General features: G+C 32.4%; 1 protein-coding gene across 2 annotated transcripts in view; it reads left to right on the top strand.

Annotated features, from left to right (window-relative positions):
• Positions 1-14,940, top strand: part of LOC118205603 (tubulin alpha chain-like) — a 29,075-nt gene extending 14,135 nt beyond the window's left edge. For both annotated transcript variants that reach the window (XM_035377892.2, XM_035377893.2), the window contains exon 4: positions 13,184-14,940. In XM_035377892.2, the coding sequence (XP_035233783.1) occupies positions 13,184-13,480 (297 nt within the window). In that variant the 3' untranslated portion in view covers positions 13,481-14,940. The remainder of the gene's footprint in view (positions 1-13,183) is intronic.
• Positions 14,941-22,448: the final 7,508 nt, after the last annotated feature.

Here is a 22,448-nt window from a genome sequence, read left to right as displayed (position 1 = left end):
GCATTATTGATTTAAGCTGTTTTTTTGCTAAAAATGAGAAAATTGTTGTTCAATAGAAAATGTCAAAAGTAGTGTTAAACTTCTAAAAAAATATAAATAAATAAAAATTAAAAAGGAAAAATTATAAAAGATTTTTACAAGTATATTGAATTCATTTTCTGAATTTTTCAAAATGAATTTGCAATCTTTCTGAATTTTTAATGCTAATCGGGTTCCATTTAATACTGAACGTCACGAAAAATTTCTGTTGACGAAAGTTCCTAATGGATATCACTTTTTTGAACTTCACTGAATTTTGAATATTAACAGCCAGTGGTGTTAACTCTGATTTTAATAAATTATTTTAATGGAAACATACAATTTTCTCTTTAATTGGTTATAATTACTGCTAAACATTTAGCGATTATTTCGTAATAAAGGAAATTCATATCTGGACCTTTTTCGAGATAAATTTTGCTTAAACCTTTACTGACTAATAATGAGGAATAAAGCTATGTGGAAAATATATAGAGAATTAAAACAGAAAGAATAACTGAAAAGTATTCACAAAATCACAAAGTGTAATGAAAGGAACATAAAAACAGGGTTGCCACGCTACCTGGAAAACCGGAAAAAGTCAGGGAATTCGGAAATTGACCAAAAAATTCAGGGAAAAGTCAGGGAATTTAAGTGTTTTAGTCAAAATCTGGAAAAGTCAGGGAATTTCATACAATGATCCCACCAAAAAAGGCGAGTTTTGCGCTGACGTCGGAAGAGATAACTTTTTTGGCGAGAGTGTCATTCGGGCAGCTGGCATAGAGCCAATTTTCGCAGCTCCGCTTTGATTGTCTTTTTGGAAAGGCAAAGCAAGTTTCCCGCAACTTTTGGTTTCCAGTAACCTCGAGAATCGCATGTGCAGTGTATGAACTAAAGAAAGTACCTGTTCTCTTATAAAACAAAATGGGTTTAGTCCTAGTATATGGTACCATGAAGGTTAGAATTAAAAAAATATGTATTGTAAAGAAGGAAAACCTCTGCAACAGACGTGGCTCGGTTCCATCATAGCGAGAAACAGCTGTGCATGCACGATATAGTTCGAAACCGGTTCGCCAAAGTTCGAAACCGGTGTCGAAGTTCGAAGGTCACGTTATCAAGAGTTCATAAAATGAATATCATTTAAAATGTCTTTAAAGGAAAAGAAAATATTTTTTGGCGCAAGTAAATTAATTCATGGATTAGTTATTTTGATGGCGGGGAAAAAATCTACGAAAATCCGTTTTTAAAATTATTGCGAAAAATCCAAGAAAAAACATTCTTTGATAAAACGGTTCTTCTTGGATTTTTCGCAATAATTTAAAAACGTATTTTTGTAGTTTTCTTTTTTGTCAAAGAACGTTTCTTCTTAACACGGGTTTTTTAATATCCTGTATGTGGAGAGGGAAATTCTGGCCGTTCCGTCGTCAAATCTCTTGGCAAATTTTCCCTCCACTTTTTACATAGACGTTCTTTGGTCAGAATAATCTCCATGGGTACAGCGAGATTTGGCGACATGATGATGAGCAGTAAACGGGTCATTTTGTTCTTGGCAACAATTTTCAAAATCATGCAAAGGCCGTATCGTATACTAGGATTTTGCTGCAAAATCTCTTTTTTTTTTTTCTTTTCTTTTCTTTTTAATAAATACCTTGTCATTTTGCAGTAAAATAAAAAAAATAGTAATTAATCATCTAGGATAACCATATATAACTATATTCTAAAATATCGTTGATTATTCTAATTAAATTTTTAAGTAATTATCTTTATTTTTATGTTATTCATATCATTTAATGTTGCTTCTTCCCTCTAAATTTATTTATCATTAGTAAATAATATTTCCAAATTTCAGGAAATTTTCTCTGGCATAATCCTGAAATTAATTCTAGCAGTATGATGACATCACGAAATTTAATGCACATATTTTTTCCTTATGTATGCTGCGAAATAAATATAAAATACCTCAATTTAGTAAAAAAAAAATATCATTAAATAGATTTCTTTTTTTCGTTTAGCTGCAGAATGTCTGCAAAAAAAAAAAAAAGCCTTATTTTATTCCAGATTGGGCAGATTCTAATTTCGGTCTTCAGTGGAGAAAAGAACTCCTATTATAATTATATTTGTGTTTTCAAGTGTTAAGGTACCTTTTAAGAATACACCTCACACAAATTAAATTTATCTAAAATCTAACCTAACTTTTAGCATTGCGTTGTGATTTATAAGAACCGGATTAGCCTCGTGTTGAACTGGGGATGATCATGAGTAATAATTAAATAAAACGTACAGTTGTTATCCAATGTATATATCTTAAATTTTATTAAGTTTTTTTTAACCGAAAAAGTAAACAAAATTATCAAACAAAGTGTACCAAGAACAATTAAGAATAAATGTCCTCTGGGATTTATTGAATAATTAAGTGAATTTGCTACACAGTACAAGTAATACCATAATTAATTTACCTCTTAGCACAGCCAATGTACATTACGCGGATAGACTGGAATTTTCTCGAAACATACCTGGAAAAGTCAGGGAATTTCATTCTCTTCGAGTGGCAACCCTGTAAAAAGCAAGTATTATATGTTAATAAGAAAAGCTTAAAAAATAAGTTCCAAAATAAGAGATTGATGAAGAAAAGGGTCGGTATTGAAAAACTGGTAAATACTGCTGCCTAATCGTATTTGGTTAAAAACAGGGATTAACGGAACAGTTATTCATTTAAAAACTATTTCAAGTATATTGTACTTTACCTTAAAGGACTGGGAAGACCCCTTCTAAGAAATGGATGACCCCCTAAGGAATGGTTGATGGGGGGACTGGGAAGACCCCCCATCAATAAATATCTATTAAATAGATAACTTGTACAATTTGACAATTTCAAAATAAGTAATACAACAAATTTTATAAACAACTGTTACAGGACATTGAACAATAACCTGGAGAATTGTTTTTGGTTAATAATAAAATAATTACATAACGCAGTATAACCCCTAGTAACATTTAAATTCGTAATTGCACATAACATATATAGCAATACGTATATCACATACAAAATAAATACACTCAAACCTGCTTTTCTGCGGTGGATAGGGACCGCGTAAATGAAAACTCTTAAAAAAAGAATCGTAGAAAACTTAACGAGTAGCTATAAAATATAGTTTTTGCAACACAGAATTTTCTTTTGTGCAGTGAATAGGGACTGCATAAAAAAAGTTTCAAGTAGCAACTCGAAACCTTACGAAATAAATGGGAATTGCTTTTTTAAATGAAATCAAGACATTAGGCTTGGCAGCTACTTGGAATATTGCCAAACCTTTCAGAATCTAATTCAGAAAATACGCATATGAAAATTTTTAAATATTTTATTTACATGTGTACTTATTTTACACATACAAAACTTTTCAAAACATATAACCATTATGCTTCTTAGTCTGACAATACATGAACTTTCTTGTGGTAAACTGGTTCAAAATTGCTTTTGCCACTTGAAGATACAGTCAAAAGTCGTTAATCCGGACTCGTCGGGAGTTCGGCGATTCCGGATTATCGATTTTACCGGATTATAGATCATCAGTTTAAATCTGGTAAAATGGCTTGCAGAAATTATAAAATTAAAAATATGAAACTGTAATTTACGAAAAAAAGAATAATTATGATCTAAAGGGTATCAAAATTTATATAAAAAAAAAAAAAGAGCTTAATATTTATTTGTTTACTTTATTAAACATTTCTTTCAATGTAAGTTTTTGAAGTTGCTTCGTTTTTTATGTGATAATACATTCTCTTTAATTTTATAAACAGACATAATTTCTTGTTCAGTTATAAAGTTCTGCTGTTCAAGTCCTATAATTGCTGTGTCGCGAATACCGACTAATTTGTCAATCAAAAATTTTTCGTTTTCAAATACCTCTGTTACTTTCTTCGCTATCAGAAGCGAATTATAATGACGAGGAATTTGATTTAAATCATATCAAAGATGGAGTACATCGAGATGAAATACATTTAGTAAGCAATTATAAGCTAAATAAAATAAAAACATCTGCCCTGAAGATAAGGATAGTGCTGACAGATCAACTTCCAATTCATTGCACACTGTGGTGTTAAATATAAACAAAGTTTAGATCAACAAAGGATATGCCTTTATCCATTTTTTGCAGCAATTCCACTTTTTGTTTAATGGACACTGAAACATACTTTCGCTTTGATACTGATATTGTTTAAATTTATTCATTTTTTTTATTTTTTTTATATATTGTTAATAAATTGGTTAAGTTTGAAACCTTTTATTGTCTTCAATGTCTGCACAACATATAATTTTAGGGAGCTTCTATTGCTACTGCTGCTAAATGTTTAATTTTATAAACTTTGTTTTTGCATCATTTTGGTTATGGGCCCAGCCCCTGAGTTATCTTTGGTGCAGACTTTTGATGTTTAAAATTAATTTAGGACTTAAGAGACTGGGGAGCGGTTTTTGTTGAAATTCAAATATTGCTACTGTTAATGTTATGCATAATATTGCTAAACTTGAGGCATGTAATTATTTTACATGGTTTAAAGATATGAAGTTTGTCTTAAATGAGAAAAATGCATGGCTTTTGGAAAAAGGTATTGAAAAATGTCCTGATTTAAATGATGTTAAGGGTATTACAAAAATTGTTGCAGACTATCAAAATAGAAGTCGTTTGGCATTATCTTTAATTTATATGACTGTAAGCCCTGAATATAGAAACTTGATAAGTGAAATTGATGACCCGGTACTAGCATGGAATACGCTTGCCAAATACTTTCAGCCAGATTATCGATCAAGACAAATGTCCTTGTTTTAAGATTAAGCCAAATGAAAGTATTAGTTTCTTTTCTTCTATATTAAAACGGGTAACTGAACAATTAGCTGATATTAATCAGGCTGTAAGAGATGTATACATATGTTTTCAGTTTCTTAGGTTCCTTCCAGATAAATATGATCAAGTAATTAAGACACAATAACACGCCGAATAAATACTAATTCAGAAGTCAAACAACAAAAATCAGCGTTAATTTACAAAATTTTCACAGGACTAGTTTCGATGGTTTTACCGAACCATCATCTTCAGCTGCAAAACCGCAAATGAACAAGATAGGAAATAATGTTTAGATAAGATAAGAAAGCCTGGACAAGAATAAGCAAGTGGCGCCACCTGTTGGCGAAACCAGAACTAAAACATAATTTCTCTAAAAGCCGAAGGCAAATTTGGATTGGAATTAGGATCGTTAACTAGAACAGAAAGATTTTTATGAATGTGAAATGCCTCTAGAAAATCCAGTTCTCCAATGGAAGATGTTTTTTGAATAATTTTGGCAGCAGAAAAATTGAAAGTGTGATTTTCGGACCAACAATGTTGAGCAACAGAAGACTTCTTTGTTTCCTTTTTTCTAACATATGCCTCATGTTCTTTGACGCGAAATTTTAAGGCTCTCTTAGTTTAGCCAATGTAAATTAAACCGCACTGGCAAGGAATCCTATAAATACCCCAGGAATTCATATCCAGAATGGGGTCCTTAAGTATAGAAGTTGGAATTTTATTGATGGGAGAGTAAACAACCCGAAAGTTAAATTTCTGCAAAATATGTGCAACTTTATAGCTAATTGATGGAAAGAAGGGAATGACAACAGAATTTTTATAATCTCCTAAAATAAGAGTGTGGCTTTTAGTGTGTTGAGACGAGAATTTTTTAACTGCTTGATTAATAATGTTGGGTGAAAAGCCCCTGTCAATAGCTATTGCTTTTAAATAATTTAGTTCTTCATCAAGGGCTAGTTTGGAGGAGCAAACTTGAAGAGCACGGAAAACATAGGAATAAAATGAAGCTAACTTTTGTTTAGTCAGATGACATGATTTAAAGTGTGGTGGAAGGCAAACCGATGAAGGTTTACGGTAAACTGTAGTACTGAAGTTGGATGTGTTACGTGTGACCAGAATGTCGAGAAACGGAAGAGAATTGCAAGTCTCAAGTTCAAAAGTGAACTGAATAGCAGGATCAATAGAATTCATTGTTGAAAGAACTCTATTTAAATCATCTTTATTACCTTCAAACAGGGTAAAAGTATCGTCTACGTAGCGGAACCATGCCGGGAAGTTTAAAGTTTCAAACAATTTTGATTCATAATAATGCATGTAGATATCAGCCAGGATGGGACTGAGGGGTCCAATCTTTTCCAATCTATTAGACAATAACATTTACACCATAAAAAATTCAATAGAATTTGTAAAAAAGGTTAAAAACATTTCTCCTCGTAATTTACTCATGGTTTCTTTTGATGTAAAATCATTATTCACCAATGTCCCAGTGGAGGGTGCATTAAGATGTCTAGAAACCAGACTTCGCGAATTTCATTTCTCTTGCATCGAAATTGATGAGCTAATTTCTCTCACTCAACTCTGTTTGAAACAAACACATTTTGTTTTCCAAAATAAATATTACAAGCAAACTGAGGGATTAGCCATGGGAAGCCCCCTCAGTCCCATCCTGGCTGATATCTACATGCATTATTATGAATCAAAATTGTTTGAAACTTTAAACTTCCCGGCATGGTTCCGCTACGTAGACGATACTTTTACCCTATTTGAAGGTAATAAAGATGATTTAAATAGAGTTCTTTCAACAATGAATTCTATTGATCCTGCTATTCAGTTCACTTTTGAACTTGAGACTTGCAATTCTCTTCCGTTTCTCGACATTCTGGTCACACGTAACACATCCAACTTCAGTACTACAGTTTACCGTAAACCTTCATCGGTTTGCCTTCCACCACACTTTAAATCATGTCATCTGACTAAACAAAAGTTAGCTTCATTTTATTCCTATGTTTTCCGTGCTCTTCAAGTTTGCTCTTCCAAACTAGCCCTTGATGAAGAACTAAATTATTTAAAAGCAATAGCTATTGACAGGGGCTTTTCACCCAACATTATTAATCAAGCAGTTAAAAAATTCTCGTCTCAACACACTAAAAGCCACACTCTTATTTTAGGAGATTATAAAAATTCTGTTGTCATTCCCTTCTTTCCATCAATTAGCTATAAAGTTGCACATATTTTGCAGAAATTTAACTTTCGGGTTGTTTGCTCTCCCATCAATAAAATTCCAACTTCTATACTCAAGGACCCCATTCCGGATATGAATTCCTGGGGTATTTATAGGATTCCTTGCCAGTGCGGTTTAATTTACATTGGCCAAACTAAGAGAGCCTTAAAATTTCGCGTCAAAGAACATGAGGCATATGTTAGAAAAAAGGAAACACAGAAGTCTTCTGTTGCTCAACATTGTTGGTCCGAAAATCACACTTTCAATTTTTCTGCTGCCAAAATTATTCAAAAAACATCTTCCATTGGAGAACTGGATTTTCTAGAGGCATTTCACATTCATAAAAATCTTTCTGTTCTAGTTAACGATCCTAATTCCAATCCAAATTTGCCTTCGGCTTTTAGAGAAATTATGTTTTAGTTCTGGTTTCGCCAACAGGTGGCGCCACTTGCTTATTCTTGTCCAGGCTTTCTTATCTTATCTAAACATTATTTCCTATCTTGTTCATTTGCGGTTTTGCAGCTGAAGATGATGGTTCGGTAAAACCATCGAAACTAGTCCTGTGAAAATTTTGTAAATTAACGCTGATTTTTGTTGTTTGACTTCTGAATTAGTATGATCAAGTAGTTCAGAATGTTTTGAGGTTGCCAGATGAAAAGTTTATATTTAAAAATGTTGAACTTGGAATACTAGCAGAGGAAACGCGTCTTAATTTAAGAGAGGTAGATAAAGAAAATTCCAATAAGAGTATAAAAGTTCAAAGTACTCACTGTGAACCCAAATTTAAGCAGATTAAAGGGCTCAAGGGTTATAAATGTGGCTGTTCAGGTCATATTCAAAAGTACTGTAGAGTGAAAGGTAATTTTTCCAGATCACTCTCGCCTGCTTCTTCTGTTTCCTTGCTGTATCTAGTAATAAAACATCTCCTAAGTATAAGAATAAACCTAAGTTGAGTAAAGGTAAAAATAATTCTCATGCTCAGTCCCATTTTATAGCTCAAGCTAATGTTAACAATTTGGAGGAAAATGATGATAGTTGGATTTTCGATACTGCTGCATCTCATCATTTTTGTAAAAATCGTGAATTGTACGATTCTTTTTCTCCTGTGAAGAATGAGAATATGCTAGTAGCTATTGATGGGGTAACTTTTCCAATTCATGGGAAGGGTACTGTTAAAATGAAATTTGGTGATAGAGTTATTTTGCTTAAGGATGTTTTATACTCACCTGAACTGAGATGAAATTTAATATCTGGACCTAAGATGGATATCAATGGAGCGAGATTTTATGGTAAAAATGGGCAAATTAAAGTTAGTGATGATGAAAATGAAACTTTGTACAAGGCTAAGTTGATAGGAAGTAACTATCATGTATTCCCGAAAATAGTGAAAAAGGGGGGCAAATCTGTGAAATTTGAAGCATCCACAGTTCAGCATAACAATAGTGAATTATGGCATAGTCGGTTTGGTCATATAAATTATGGTGCTATTGTCAGGACTAGTAAGAGACATTCAGTTCGAGGTCTTCCTGTGTTAAAGCACTCACCTAATTTGTTTTGTGAACATTGCCAAATCAATAAGCAAAAATGAATCTCCTATAGACCCTTAGAAGGTATTCAAGTAAAGAGACCGCTTGAAAGGGTTTTTTTTTTTATGTATGAGGACCTATTAACATTCTAGGTAGGAATAGTAAACGTTATTTCGTTTCCTTTATTGACGAATATTCTCGTTATGTGGTAGTGTACCCACCCCATTGTAGAGAAAAGTCAGGTATTTGAAGTATTTGAAAGGCATAAAGCACATGCTGAAAGATCTTTGAACCTTAAGTTGAAATACTTTAGAACTGACAATGGACGAGAATATAATAATGAACAATTCAGGTCATGTTGTAATAAAAATGGTGTACAGCACAACAAAATGGAGTTTGTGAGAGATTCATTCAGACAGCTTTCAACAATGTACGTGCAATTTTACATGATAGTGGAATGAGTCCTGAATTTTGGTCAGATGCAGTGATGTATGTTGCATATACATTCAATAGAATTTGCCATAAGGGCCAACATAGAACCCCATTCGAATTGTATACTAAGCGAAAACCATCAGTACGTCACCTTAAGGCATTTGGAACGATTGCCTATGTGGGAATTCCAAAGGCTAAAAGAAATTCTAAGCTTGATCCAAAGGCAACGAAGGGCCGATTGATTGGATACAGTGTACGAACAAAAGGGTACAAGATTTGGTTGGAAAATGAGCAAAAGGTAGTAGAAACCTTAAATGCTACTTTTGAGTCAATTGGAATGCAGAAAAGTGGCAGTGGAGCTGCACCCTTCCTGATTTGGAATCTGAAGAGAGGATAGAGTTCCAATCTATTGATACTCCAGTTGGCTATTTTCCTGAAATAGAGGAAAGAATTGATACCAGTGTACCTTCTTCTATATCTAGCACTGACACTCAATCTACATTGAGACAAGTAACTTGGCTTCGTAAACCTGTTCCAAGGCTAGACTCCACTCGTACGGATGTTTACTATTTTGAGAGGGGGGTCTAATCAAAGACTACGACTGTCGTTTTGAGTGTGAATTAGCATTTTGAGGAATATTTTTGGCGATTCACAGCCGTATGTATGGTAATCTTTTGAATGGGTACAAGAGTTATAATTTGTTTCTATTTCTAATATAAATGATGGGATACTCGAGTTTCTAAGCAAGAAGTGAAAAATAAGCATTTCGAAATTCATTTTTCGTAATAAAGAGCTCTTAAACAATTTTCGCTTTTGGGGATGTGAATTCTTTTATTAAAGGGTTCTAAATTTGGCGACTTGTCAACATTTTGGCGATTCTAAGATCAGTTTCTATAGAAAATTTTCAATTCCGAAATCTGAGAATTTTTGTCGATTTTTTTTAAAAGCATCATGACATTGATAAATTTCATTAAAATAATGGTAATAATTTGGAATTAAATTAAAAAAATAACATTAAAATAAAACATTTTTATTTTTCGCTGTCATATTGTAAAGTTTCATTTTGGCAACTTGTACAATATTTTGAATCTGAAAAATAAATAAGGTATAATGCTGTAAAGCATAATTTACGAAACAGCTTTTAGGAAAAGCAAAATTAGCTATGTAATTAATTAAAAGTCTTCTTTTTAATTTTTTTGTAGTAAGCGTTTTTCCCGTGTAATTGTCTCAGAATATTCAAAATTCTCAGAATAATCAGTTTTCTCTATAAAATTAATTTTACACTTTTTCTCTCCCCTCCCTTTTTTTTCCCAAAATACTTCTGGCTTTTTGCTGTTACAGAATTGGTTGGGATAATTTTTCCTTAGTATTTTTGACATTGCAGCTTGGAAAATTTAGAAGGATTTGAAGGCAAGATTTATAGACCTACGATTCTAGAAGATTTGAGAAATATGTGACAAAATGAAAAATGTCTCCTTGGTATCAACGCGTAATGGATGTATTTTACAGAAAGTTTGTGATGAATTTCTTACTTTTTGGAGAATGTCTGGGAGAACAATGAAGACATAATATTTGAATGTTTTACTCTTTGTACTAGAATCTTTTTTTTAACATGTTTATCTTCCCTTTATTTTCTCTACTTTTCACTAGACACAAGCATGGAAAATATCAAAAATGCTTCTAATCTTATCACTTGGGCAGGCATTATAGAAAGGGATTTTTTTTATTAATAAAGAAATTGAAAACTTACAATTTAAAAGATCCATCTAATATGTCTTAATGTATCATGCAGAGCTTGCACTAGGCATTTTCTCATCTGATGCAATCTCTGTGGATCCTAAATTCGACTGCATAGTACTTTTCTAAATTCTGCTTCCAATGCCTGCTCTAAATTCTAAAAGTTTTGCCATTTCTAGATTTTGTTGTTTGGTGTGTCACTAAATTTTAAAAATTCTGCCACACCAGCTCTGTAACTGGCCTTTACCATATATATTTCATATTTCTTCTGAATTTCATATTATTAAAGAAATTAAATTAGTCACTTTTTCTGTACATTCTAAATGCATTTAGTGTTTTTTAGAATAACGGAAATCCTTAATTAAATCCCAAAATTCTAAAATTAAAAGGAACGTGTTGAAGAAAGAAACTGAGTACATAAAGGAAATTATTCTTCAAAGATATGTGCAGCTATTATTATGTAAATTACCAAATTGTTTATGATTTCAACCTTTACTGTAATTTTCCATTTCTATTTCTTCATATGATAGAGTTATTGAGCCATTACAATTAAATTATATAATCTTTGACCACTAGTCCACATTATTAGTTTGAATTTGACTGTTCTTGTTTAATTACGTCACCATGAGCTGTAATTGATTTTGTTAGTATCAGGACATGCCTTTATGTTCCAAGCTCCTTTTACATAAGAGGCTTATTTAAACCTTTGTCCGATATTGTAGTTAATTTCAGACTTAGTGATAATATGCTTCATTCTGTTGGGGGTTTTGGGCTATTTAACTTTTACCAGATCAATTAAACCCTCATAGGTACATTATGGAGAGGTTGACAAGTTAGGAGATGAAGCACGCAGAAACTAGTGAGAGCAATGGTTTGCATATTGAGACAAATCTCTAATTGTTAGAAAAGATGCTTAAAAGAGCAGAAATCGATATAAATTTTCGAATATGACCAACTATCATAAGTGTAAAATATTTAATGCTACTTGATAAATTGCATGGTTTATTTTATTCTCAAAGTTATTAACAATTATGTTAATTCATGTTTAGCAATAATGCATACTACTTAGGGATCTATTTTATTTTTAGGATGGTATAACAAAAGTGAAATTCAAGCATAGATAATAGCTTCAGTTGAATTTATTCAGTTCCTGTTTGCTCATAGGTCCTTAATTTTTTTCATTAATGGTCCTTAAAAGTCCTTAATTTCTGTGTGCAGAAATGTGTACGAACTCTGGTTTTTTTTTTTTTTTTTTTTGCTCATGTTAAGTCCTTTATACATTTTTTACGAACATGACCAAATTATTGGTATTTATAACATCTTACTACATTAGATATTCTCTTACAGAAATCCTATATTTCAAATTACCGTATTTACGCGAATCTAATGCGCATCGTTTTTGGCCAAATGAAGTATTCAAAATTGGGGTACGCATTAGATTCGATGGCGCATTAGATTCGAGTGCAAAGTTCGCCGATGACGTCAACCAAATTTAAATTGTAACAATGGATTACTGTATTTCTCGACTACATTTACCGTTACATTTATCGTTGACACATTATTGCATAGAGGATACAAACTGCAGAGTACGTAGTCACGAAATGGAGGGCAAACAGAGAAGAATGTTATATGACGCTACTTTCAAACGTAAAGTAATTCTTTATGCTGAAAAAAATGGCAATAGAAAGGCAGGGAGAGAGTTCAACGTAGCTGAGAGCAATGTTCGCTTGTGGCGGCAACAGAAATTGGCACTGTTTGCAACTAAAGATTCAATAAATTCCTCATACTATTGATGCACATTACATTCGCCGACAAACAATTTTTTTTATTATTTAAAGTTTTAAAATGGGGATGCGCATTAGATTCGATGGCGCATTAGATTCGCATAAATACGGTAATTTTACTCTGAATAATTGTTGCTCTAAATTTATCAGGTTTTATGCGACTCGGTGAACTCTAGAACATTTTGCTTTTATCGAGAACAGAAGTGCATTTATTATAAATTCTGTGCCTGAGTTTAAAATGTCTTTGCCAAGTGTAACTTGATCAAAATTTGCAAGTTAGCCTCTCAGTGCCTTTTTAAAAATAATATATAGTGAATTCAGAAATATAGGTCAATCTGCATGTCATACTTATTAATGTAAATTTATTCAATAGTTTCATAGAATATAGGTTGTATCATATTATCCATTATAGTATTTGAATGAGTGAAAAAATTCTAGTCATATAAATGTAATAAAAATCTTTTATTGCCCTAAATAAATAATGGTCCACATAAATTACAATTGTTCTTTGGTTTGATGGTGGTAATCAGATTAATTAGTTTTATAATTTTTTGGCTAATTATAAATTTATTAATGTAATAATAACTTTAGAAATTTAATAAAGATTTTTTATCACTTTTATTTTCTTATTAGGTGGGAATCAATTATCAACCACCAACTGCTGTGCCAGGTGGAGATCTATCTAAAGTTCCACGTGCTGTATGTATGTTATCAAATACTACAGCTATTGCAGAAGCATGGTCACGCTTAGACTATAAGTTTGATTTAATGTATGCAAAGCGAGCATTTGTGCACTGGTATGTTGGTGAAGGGATGGAGGAAGGTGAATTTTCTGAAGCACGTGAGGATATGGCTGCCTTGGAGAAAGATTATGAAGAAGTTGGCTTGGATTCCACTGAAAATTATGAAGATGAGGGTGAAGAATATTAATAAAATTCTCACATTTCCTCAACACAGCTTTTCTTTTCCTTTTTTCTCCCTCCTTTTCTTTATACTCTTTTAAAGCCTAAATAATTGACTTTGCATTCAGTTGCATAATTTAATCTTTAGGCTTCTGATCAGTATTAATTTTAATCAGGAAAATCAATTATGTTTGATCTAGGAATTTTATACATTTTTGTTTGTCACTATATACAGTCATTTTAGCTTTTTAAAAAGTTTTTTCTAATTTTTTTTATGTCACTATTTAGATACCAGCAGCATTAGCATTTCTAGCAACTTGGCATAGTAGCTACAAAATGAAAATTTTTAAAAATTTTGCATTCGCCAGCTGTCATACTGCACATTTAAACCAAATTTTATTGTAATACTTTTTCAGTTCTCTTTTTAATACATTTAATCACAGTCCTATTCTTTTGTAGTAACAAAATTAAATGGGTTTTCAGGACATATTTCAAAACATTTTCAGATTTCTTTTCTTTGAATTTTTATTTTAAATATAAAGAAATTGTATTATTATGGTCTAAAAATGTTTGATTGGTTTTAAAACATTTAATAGAAAAAAAATCTTTGTATGCATTTTAACCTAAATTAATATGTTAATTTATATCCATTTGTAATGTTTATCTTATTTTATATTTCTTGTCTTGTTTTCAAAAGTACTATCTTACTTTTCTTGTGTATTAAAGTTTTGTAAAAATGAGTAGTAACTTTACGTATTATATAAAATTTGGCAGTAAATGGTATGGCAGAATGTTTTGTGAGTATCCCAGAAATCTATCTTCTCCAAATTAAAATATTAAGGAGTGGTGCAGTAAGTAAGTGGTGCAAGTAATATTAAATATATTACTTGATGAATTTGAAGATGAATTTTGTTTTTAGAATGTCAAAATGGGCAAAAATATTTTTAACTGTGTGTCAATTATAAGATTTTCTTATATGACCGAGTTATGAAATTGTCATTCCATAATTCTTAAGAGAATTGAAGACTGGATTAGAATAAAAAATATGCCAATGTAAAATAATTTCAGTATTTTTATCATGTTGACCTATAATGTTAGTGTAATAGTGGGAAAGAAACTATATCTTGAGAGAATATTTTGTTCATTTTGAATCTTTTAATAAATTTAATTGAAGCATGTGTAGGAATTAACGTTTGTATGTTGACAAATTATTCATTCAAATTTTTATAATCTGTTACAAATTAATAGTTGTATTTTGTTAATAATTAAACAGGTTAAAGCACATAATTTTTTTAAAGTTTATTGTTTAGAATTTAAATTTGTTTAAATTATTTAATAGTTGTATTATATCATGTATGTCCAGTTTTCTCTGTAGTTTGATTGTGAAAAATGATCCATATGAAAGATCTGGGCAGTAATTTTGCTGTTTACTGGAGCTTATTCTTTAGCATTAAAAAAAAAAAAAAAAAAAAAAAAAAAAAAAAACAAGAGTTGTCAGTGAAAGTTGTACATTTTTTAGCAGTTTTAAGTGTCTTAAATGTTTGTGTAAAAGAAAATAATAAAATGCACAAATGTCAGGCAGCTGCAAATACTAATGTGAAAAATTAGTGTTTTCTAATTTTTATATGCTGTTAATTTGGTTTATAGAATATTAATCAATAAATCACTAATGATAATAACCAAAAAATAGTCTTCTTTATTTCTAAGATTTTGTGTTTTGAAGTTTGATAACAGTAGTCCAGTTGGTTGAGAGATGTGTACATAGGTGACTTATGCACAGTAAAAAAAGGTAAGAAAGCAGTATAAATAATTTGCAGTGGGCAAAGTATTTAAGAATATAATCAGATTTTGTTCTCATTTAAAATAATGTACTTCATGAGGCTTCCTCGCAGATTATACGCCAGTTATGAATGAAGAATCAATTTAGATTTAGAATTTATGAAATTTTAGAGGGAAATTTAATGTTAAAATAATTTTATTATTAGAACCAAAATGTATAAGTTTGCAGTTCTTCATATATTAGTTCATAGTATATAGTTTATCAAACTTGATATATTTTAGTGAATTAAAGTTGCCAAAAGTATAGCTACAACAAAGCACAGAATTGGGTAATTATCATTACCTCGATGATAAAAGCAGTGTAACTTTTTAGAAATCCTCAGTTATAATGTTTACTCGGGTATAAAAAAAATATAATTTTGTTCTGAATGAAACTCACACATCCTTTTCTTATAAAGTTCTGTTGTTAATCTTATAATGTTCTAAATAACTAGGTCTATAAAAGTTCCATACCCAGCCTTTATTTTTGCAACTGTTGGTCTAAACATATACATCCTATTACAAAAGTCTTTTGAATGATGCAGAAATTCATATTTTGACATTTTTAAGTTAAAAAAATTTGTGAAATATTATGAACTATGTTAATGTTTCTCCAGTCCCTACATTTATGTTAAGAAAAATTTTGTACTTGTTATAAAAAATAAAACACAGAAAACTTTCCCTGTATGGCCAAAACGGACAGATATTTCATTTCAAAAGCCGTGAGTTTTGATGTATTCAGTTTCCATTAAGGGGTCCGTAAATAAATTCTAAAAATTCAATGTTGATTTTTTCTTTTTAATGTTATTCTGTGGTGCTTTTTTTTCCTCTTAGTTTATTGGGGTCTTTAAATTTATGATTTTATTACAAGTAAGGTGAGTTGTCAAATTTGATGTTCTAAGAGACTCATTCACTTACTTCTTTGAAAGGTCTTAGGTAAAGAAAACTGGATCCTGTAACCACTTGCGCTACGACTAAACTTCACGGTTGCGGTGCCATGCGCTACAATATAACAAGCAGTAAAGTGTCTCATTTACACCGCTCTGTGTCTGCGAGTGCAATCCAGAGCTGTAACTCGAGAAATAAACAATCTCGTTATCGACATGGTGTTCATGTCGCTCGCGGTTTGAGACAAAAGCATCTCGACGTGCGTAACACGTCTTTTTAGCGCAAGTGGTTTATACAACCTCTTTTCATTTATGCAGCTTCATAATTCAGGATAGCTGCATATGTAAATCATAAACAGAACCTTGCATTGTTTTGGAATATTTCATATTTTTGCAAGATCTCTTAGAAACAAAAAATACTGAAGAAAAAATAAACCAGCTTTCACATGGCTTTGTGAAGTGCTAAATTCTGTAACATCATAAAACACAATAATGCAAGGTATTGGAAACAGCAGCTATTCTCTAACTTCTTCCCATTCTTTAAAATTCTTCCCTTTCAGTTTGAAAGCTTTTTAAAGAAATGCTAAATATTAATAACAGTACCACACTTTCTCTCTTTAAAATTATAGAGAAAGAAACAATTCATGAGTAAATATGGGACTCCTTCATGGTTTTGTGCTATTAAAAAACATGAATACTTTAGTATTCCTTCTATTAATAACACTTAAACTTGCTAATTTTCAATAACCAGTGTAAAATGCTACTTGTTCAAATAATACTCAGTTTTCTAATTTTTAAAAGTAAAATATGTGAAAATAGAAATCTGTTTTATGCTGCTGCAATTTTTAAACTGAACTAAATGTAAATTGAAGCAGGTAGATAATAGAATTTTGCAGTACGAATAATGTATAGTGTATTGAATTAAACATTGCATATTTTAATTTTTTTCAGTTTTCCCTCTTAAGCATTATGTTTTCATGCAAATTTTTATTGTTTTAGATTTCAAATTTTAACTTTTATGCAAAATTTCAACATATTTATAGTTTAAACTTAATTAATTCTGTAGTGTTTTTATTTTTTAACCATTCAGTCTCTCAAAATTTAAAAAAAAAAAAAAAAAAAAAAAAAAAAAAAAAAAAAAAAAGGATATTTTTGATAAAACAAGCTAAAAATGTTCAAGGAAATTTAACAATAACATTTTGTTTAGTGAGGCATTTGGATGGTGTTCTTTCAGTTTATGAAACCATGAATTTTTATAAATTTGGGATGAAATTTCAGATATGTTGAAAAATTGAGAAGATGTAATAAAAATATAAAAGATGCCTGTAAAATAGCAAAATACGCAGGAATTTTATAATATACATTTCAAATGAGAATATAATTGATTTAATTTTTATTTGCTCTTTATAACAGCTCTTGATTTGGTAAAATAAAATTGTTGTTTGAAACTTCTGACAAATTCATTGAAAAACAGCATGACATTTTCTACAATGGAACCCATAAAATATACAACTTATGAGAAAAAGATTACCAACATTCAAATAAATTTATCTGCTTGAAAATAACGGCCTGAGGAGCCTTAATTTTTTCAGTGATTCTTCAAGTAATTGAAATACTGTTTATAAACAATGGAAGTAACCATTTGCAAAATACACTTGACATTTGATTTAATATCCGAAACGTTTTCAGATCTCTCCTTTTGTGGCTGTCTTAAATTTTGAAAAAAGTTAAAAATCAGCTGGCTGTAAGTCAAGCATATAGTGGGTGATTTATCAATGTTTTTTTTTTTTTTTTTTTTCTATGGGAGAAGACTGTCTTTTCTCCGATGTATGTTTTATCTTTGTTTCTGGGTCATATTCTTGATAATGACACCCATCTTCCAGTATATATGGTTATTTAACCTATTTCACCAAACTAAGTTAATGGCACTACAGGGTTAGGAAGTCATCCTAGTCGTTGCTAGCAATCTGATGGTTAGGCTGCCTTTCTACAATAATCTTCAGTTTCTTGAATATAATTCTTTCATTCGCTTGCTTGTTGCAGGGATAGTCCGTGAACAGTCTATTCACAGTATATGTGATGTAGTCGGAAGGAAAGAACTGCTGTCGAAGGTGCTCTGTCAGAGAGCAGGTAATGAAGTGCGTCCACGTCTTCCCTGCGAAAACCACAAGAACAGTTGACGTCCCATCTGAGGAATCATCTGTAATACACTGGAAATTTCCCGTGGTTGGTACAGGCCTGGAGGAAGAGTCAGTTGCATTTGAGTCTTTTGAGAGTAGGTATTGGGAAGGTGTTGTAAGTAAATCTTCTTGTCTCTTCATCCTGCCATCGTGATGACGATGTCTCTTGGAATGTTGTCCTCTTTGTAACTTCTGCGGAAAGCATAACTTCCTTGTTTCTGGTTTGAGAGCTGCGGTCTTTAGCTAGTTCATCACTCGTTCATTGCCTTTCTGTCCCGAGTGTCCCTTTATCGAATTGAGCTTTAAAGGGATGGAAGAGCCTAATATCAAGACGATCTCTCTAATTGCTGCCGTGTGCATATGTTTTGGAGGAAAGGAATTCAGCACATTCAAAATGCTTATGCTATCTGTGAAGATTAGTGTGAGCTGCTGGTTGAATATCTAACCGTAGTGCTGCTTCTTTGAGAGCGAGGGACTCGGCTTGGAAGACTGAAGTGGTTGCTTAGATGGAATTGCGCTTGAAAAATTTCTTCATTGTTTCGATAAGAGCATTAACGCTGCTCCTACTCGTCCAGAAATTTTTTATCCATCGGAGAAAATCTCTGTTGTCCTGAGAGTGGCGATTTGCACCAGGGAAGGATGGGTAGATTTCCTGGGCGTAAGACAGGGGATCTTGGAAGCTTTTTATGCTGACATAGAATAGATGTAAATCTTTAATGTGAAGGTCCTTTTTGTAGTGTAGAATGATCCTTTTAATTCTGCTTTTAGGTCGAGTGGGAGCGTGCCAGCTAGAACCTAAAGTGCTGCGGTTGAGCTGGTGCTATAGGCACTGGTGATTTTTAGCAGGATTACCCACTGTATTTGTTGAAGTTTTTGACATATTCTTGCTGTGCTAGTCATCCAGATTGGGCAGCTGTTGAGGATCATGCGTTCAATTCCATTTAGGTATATAGATATGTAGAGGATCATGCGTTCAATTCCATTTAGGTATAGGTGTTTTAACAGGCGTCCCTTTTGGCTCCACTTGTCTGTGATTATCCTGTTTAGTTTATCTCGAACTTTCGTAAGATTCGACACCCACATGAGCTTCTTATCAAGCATGAATCCGAGGTATTTAATGGTATCCTGGCATCGCAGTGGAAGCCTTTTCTACTTTATGTGTGGTGGAATTCACAACTATTTTTGAGCCCTTTGGAAAGACTGTCATCTGTGTCTTTTCAATGCTGAAACGTTTGTCTTGATTCCATTTTGTAAGAAATTTGAGTGCTGCGTCTGCTTTACTCTCTATTGTTGGTCCTATTGCCTCCATCTATCATGAGTATAATATCGTCAGCATAAGCTTGTATATTGGCATTGTCTCCAAAGTTGATGTTTAGTGCTGAGTCTGCAATTATGTTCCACAGGATGGATCCAATATTAGACACCTGTGGGGCTCCTTTGTGGTAATTTATCGTAATATTTAGAGCATCTATCTCTTTTGTAGGTCACTTGACGTTCTGTGAGGTAGCTTGTGATCAGTTGATAAAGATTCTTTCGACATCGCAAGTCTTTTAGTTTTGTTTTGAGTGCTGGCCACCATAGTTTATTGAATGCTGACACTATATCAAGCGATATTATATATGTATGTTGGTTATTTTGTCTGTTATTTAAGATGTTTTAGGGTGTCTGTGGTGCTCCGCCTTTTAGTAAACCCGTATTGGGCGGGGTTTAGTTTTTGTTTTTGACCAAATAACATGTTAATCACTGCATAAGCATCTTGTCAAGAACTTTGCCCCATGCTGAGAGAAAGCAGATAGGCCGTGGACTGTGGCCATTGATAACAACTGGCCATGGATTGTGGTTTTCCCTCTTTCTGGAACAAGAACAGTTCTGCGTTTTTCCACTACTTTGTAAAATAACCTAATTTAAGGAACTTGTTAAAGAGTGTTAGAATTTGTCGTCTGCGAGCCTAAGCTCTTCTGTGGTTTCAATCGTGAGGACATCCAGACCAGGAGCTTTACCTTTATGTGTCGAGTTTATCATACGTTGCATTTCTTCTAGTGTGAACGGCTGATCGTCTTCCGAGTTTGGATTCTCGGTTGATTGGGTACGGATATCTACGTGATAAGAGTCCGGGCTTGAGTTCGTCTTCTGGAAAATGAACCTCATTATTTCCCTAATTGTATCCTCAATTGCATTTATCATTGTGCCTTCAACTTTCTGAATTAAACTTATCTGTAATGGACTCATGTTCTTTCCTTTAGCTGTATTGAAATATGTTCCGAACGGAGAGCTGATAGTGATTTTGTTCCATGCCATGTCCCGTGCTTTTTCTTTATAAATCTTTTGCCAATATTGTGCATGTACCCTTTGGTAAAGCAGCCTGTTATGGGCCTTTTCCACTCCAGTTGTTTTTTGGAATCTCGTTCTTGTTGCTCTAACCTTTTTCTACCTGATACTCTGTACTGGCTTCTACCAAAGTTATAATTTCTACCAAAGTACAACCAACAGTTGTACAAATAAAGTCTGGATAAAGACTTGTGGACATGGTGTATATGTATAAAATATTTTAATTGTTGCTATATTAAGTTACATGTAAAAAATGTTCATTTTTGAATTGAAGGAAAATTATTATTTTGCAAAGATATGCGTGATTGGGTAATGGGAAGCAAGTATATCCAATGTAATCAGGAACAGTTTAAATAAATTCGGGCCTTCCATACAGTACAGCGCGTGTGCCAGCTGGTTGGGTCTGTAGCAAGGAGGACAGAATAGGAGTTGTCAAGGAGGATTTATTCTAACCTCTTTGGTCTATACAAGATCCGCTAAGTGAAAAGTTTTGCACATTCGGAAACTCAGACATAGAGCGCATGCATCAAGAGTAAACGTTCGACTTCACAGGGAGACCAGTTTTCTCCCTTCACAGGGAAAAAATGCGGAGCTACTGCTTTGGAATGCTGAACTCAGGAGGTCCTATGTTTCCAGGGAGTTAGAATCTTTTTTCAAGCTTAGTAAATTTAAACATGAAGCAAAAAAGGGAAATTAACAGTTTACAGAAAATGTTAAAATCCGCCTATGATAGAGTTTGCTTTTTGAGGAAACGGTTAGTACATTTGAAAAAGGAAAAAGCACAGTTGAGAAGAGGTAAGTTTAAAAATGACATTATGTATAAAAAACTCTCCAGTGCTGTAAAAGAACTTTTACTAAATCGCAGGAAAAACTGCTAATTGATCAGGAAAAGAAAGTGAAATGGCATGACGAAACATTGTCAACTGCGTTCACATTGCGCTATTTAGTAGAAAGGCGTATTTTTATCTTCAGAAACATCTAAAGTATCTTCTCCCACATTTAGCTCTTCTTAGGCATTGGATATCATTATTTCAATTGTGGCAAGGGATTTTAGACGTTGCTTTAAAAATGCTGAAAGTAAGGAAGATTTTCAGTGTCTCGTTGTTTTATTATTTGATGAAATGAAAATTAAAAACCACATTTGAATACGATACGAAATATGAAAAAAGTATTGAGATGTATTCGCAAATGCAAACACTATTAACATAAGCCCTTTACGATATTAACATAGGCCATAGACGATATTACGGAACGATAATCTATGCTTTCGATAGGCAACGATCCTGCCTCTGTGAATTTCGAAACTTACTGGTAAGCATTTCCTTTTCTTATTCGAGGCATAACACGATATTCTGAGTAAACTCAAACCTTACAAAGCATTTCCGAATGAGAAATCCACTACACAGCTTTTCATTTATCCAGTGCTTCAGATGTCATTTCTCCCTCCTGCATCGTCTGTGCTGAAATACTAATCATTTGCTTAGTATTTCAAACTAAGCAAATGATTAGTATTTCATTTACTTAACCAACTTCTTCCTTTCATATGATTTTGACCTTTTTCAGATCATTCTTCCTGGTGTTGTAATTTTAATAGCCAGCAGTGTAGATCTTGATATAAAATATTTTATTACATCTTTATAATGTAAACTAAATAAATAAAAATATTTTTGATTCCGAAACCGCAAATTGCATAAAAATTCTGGAAATGACAAGAAACTATTTCGTTTTTTACAATAGCATTTGCAAATTTTTTATGTGCCAGCTCATTATTCCAGAATTACTC

The sequence above is a fragment of the Stegodyphus dumicola genome, chromosome 7 (assembly GCF_044657685.1).
Source record: "Stegodyphus dumicola isolate Sdum_Otavi_A_Nest chromosome 7, ASM4465768v1".
Lineage (NCBI taxonomy): Eukaryota > Metazoa > Arthropoda > Arachnida > Araneae > Eresidae > Stegodyphus > Stegodyphus dumicola.
This window is presented reverse-complemented; position numbering and strand designations above follow the sequence as displayed.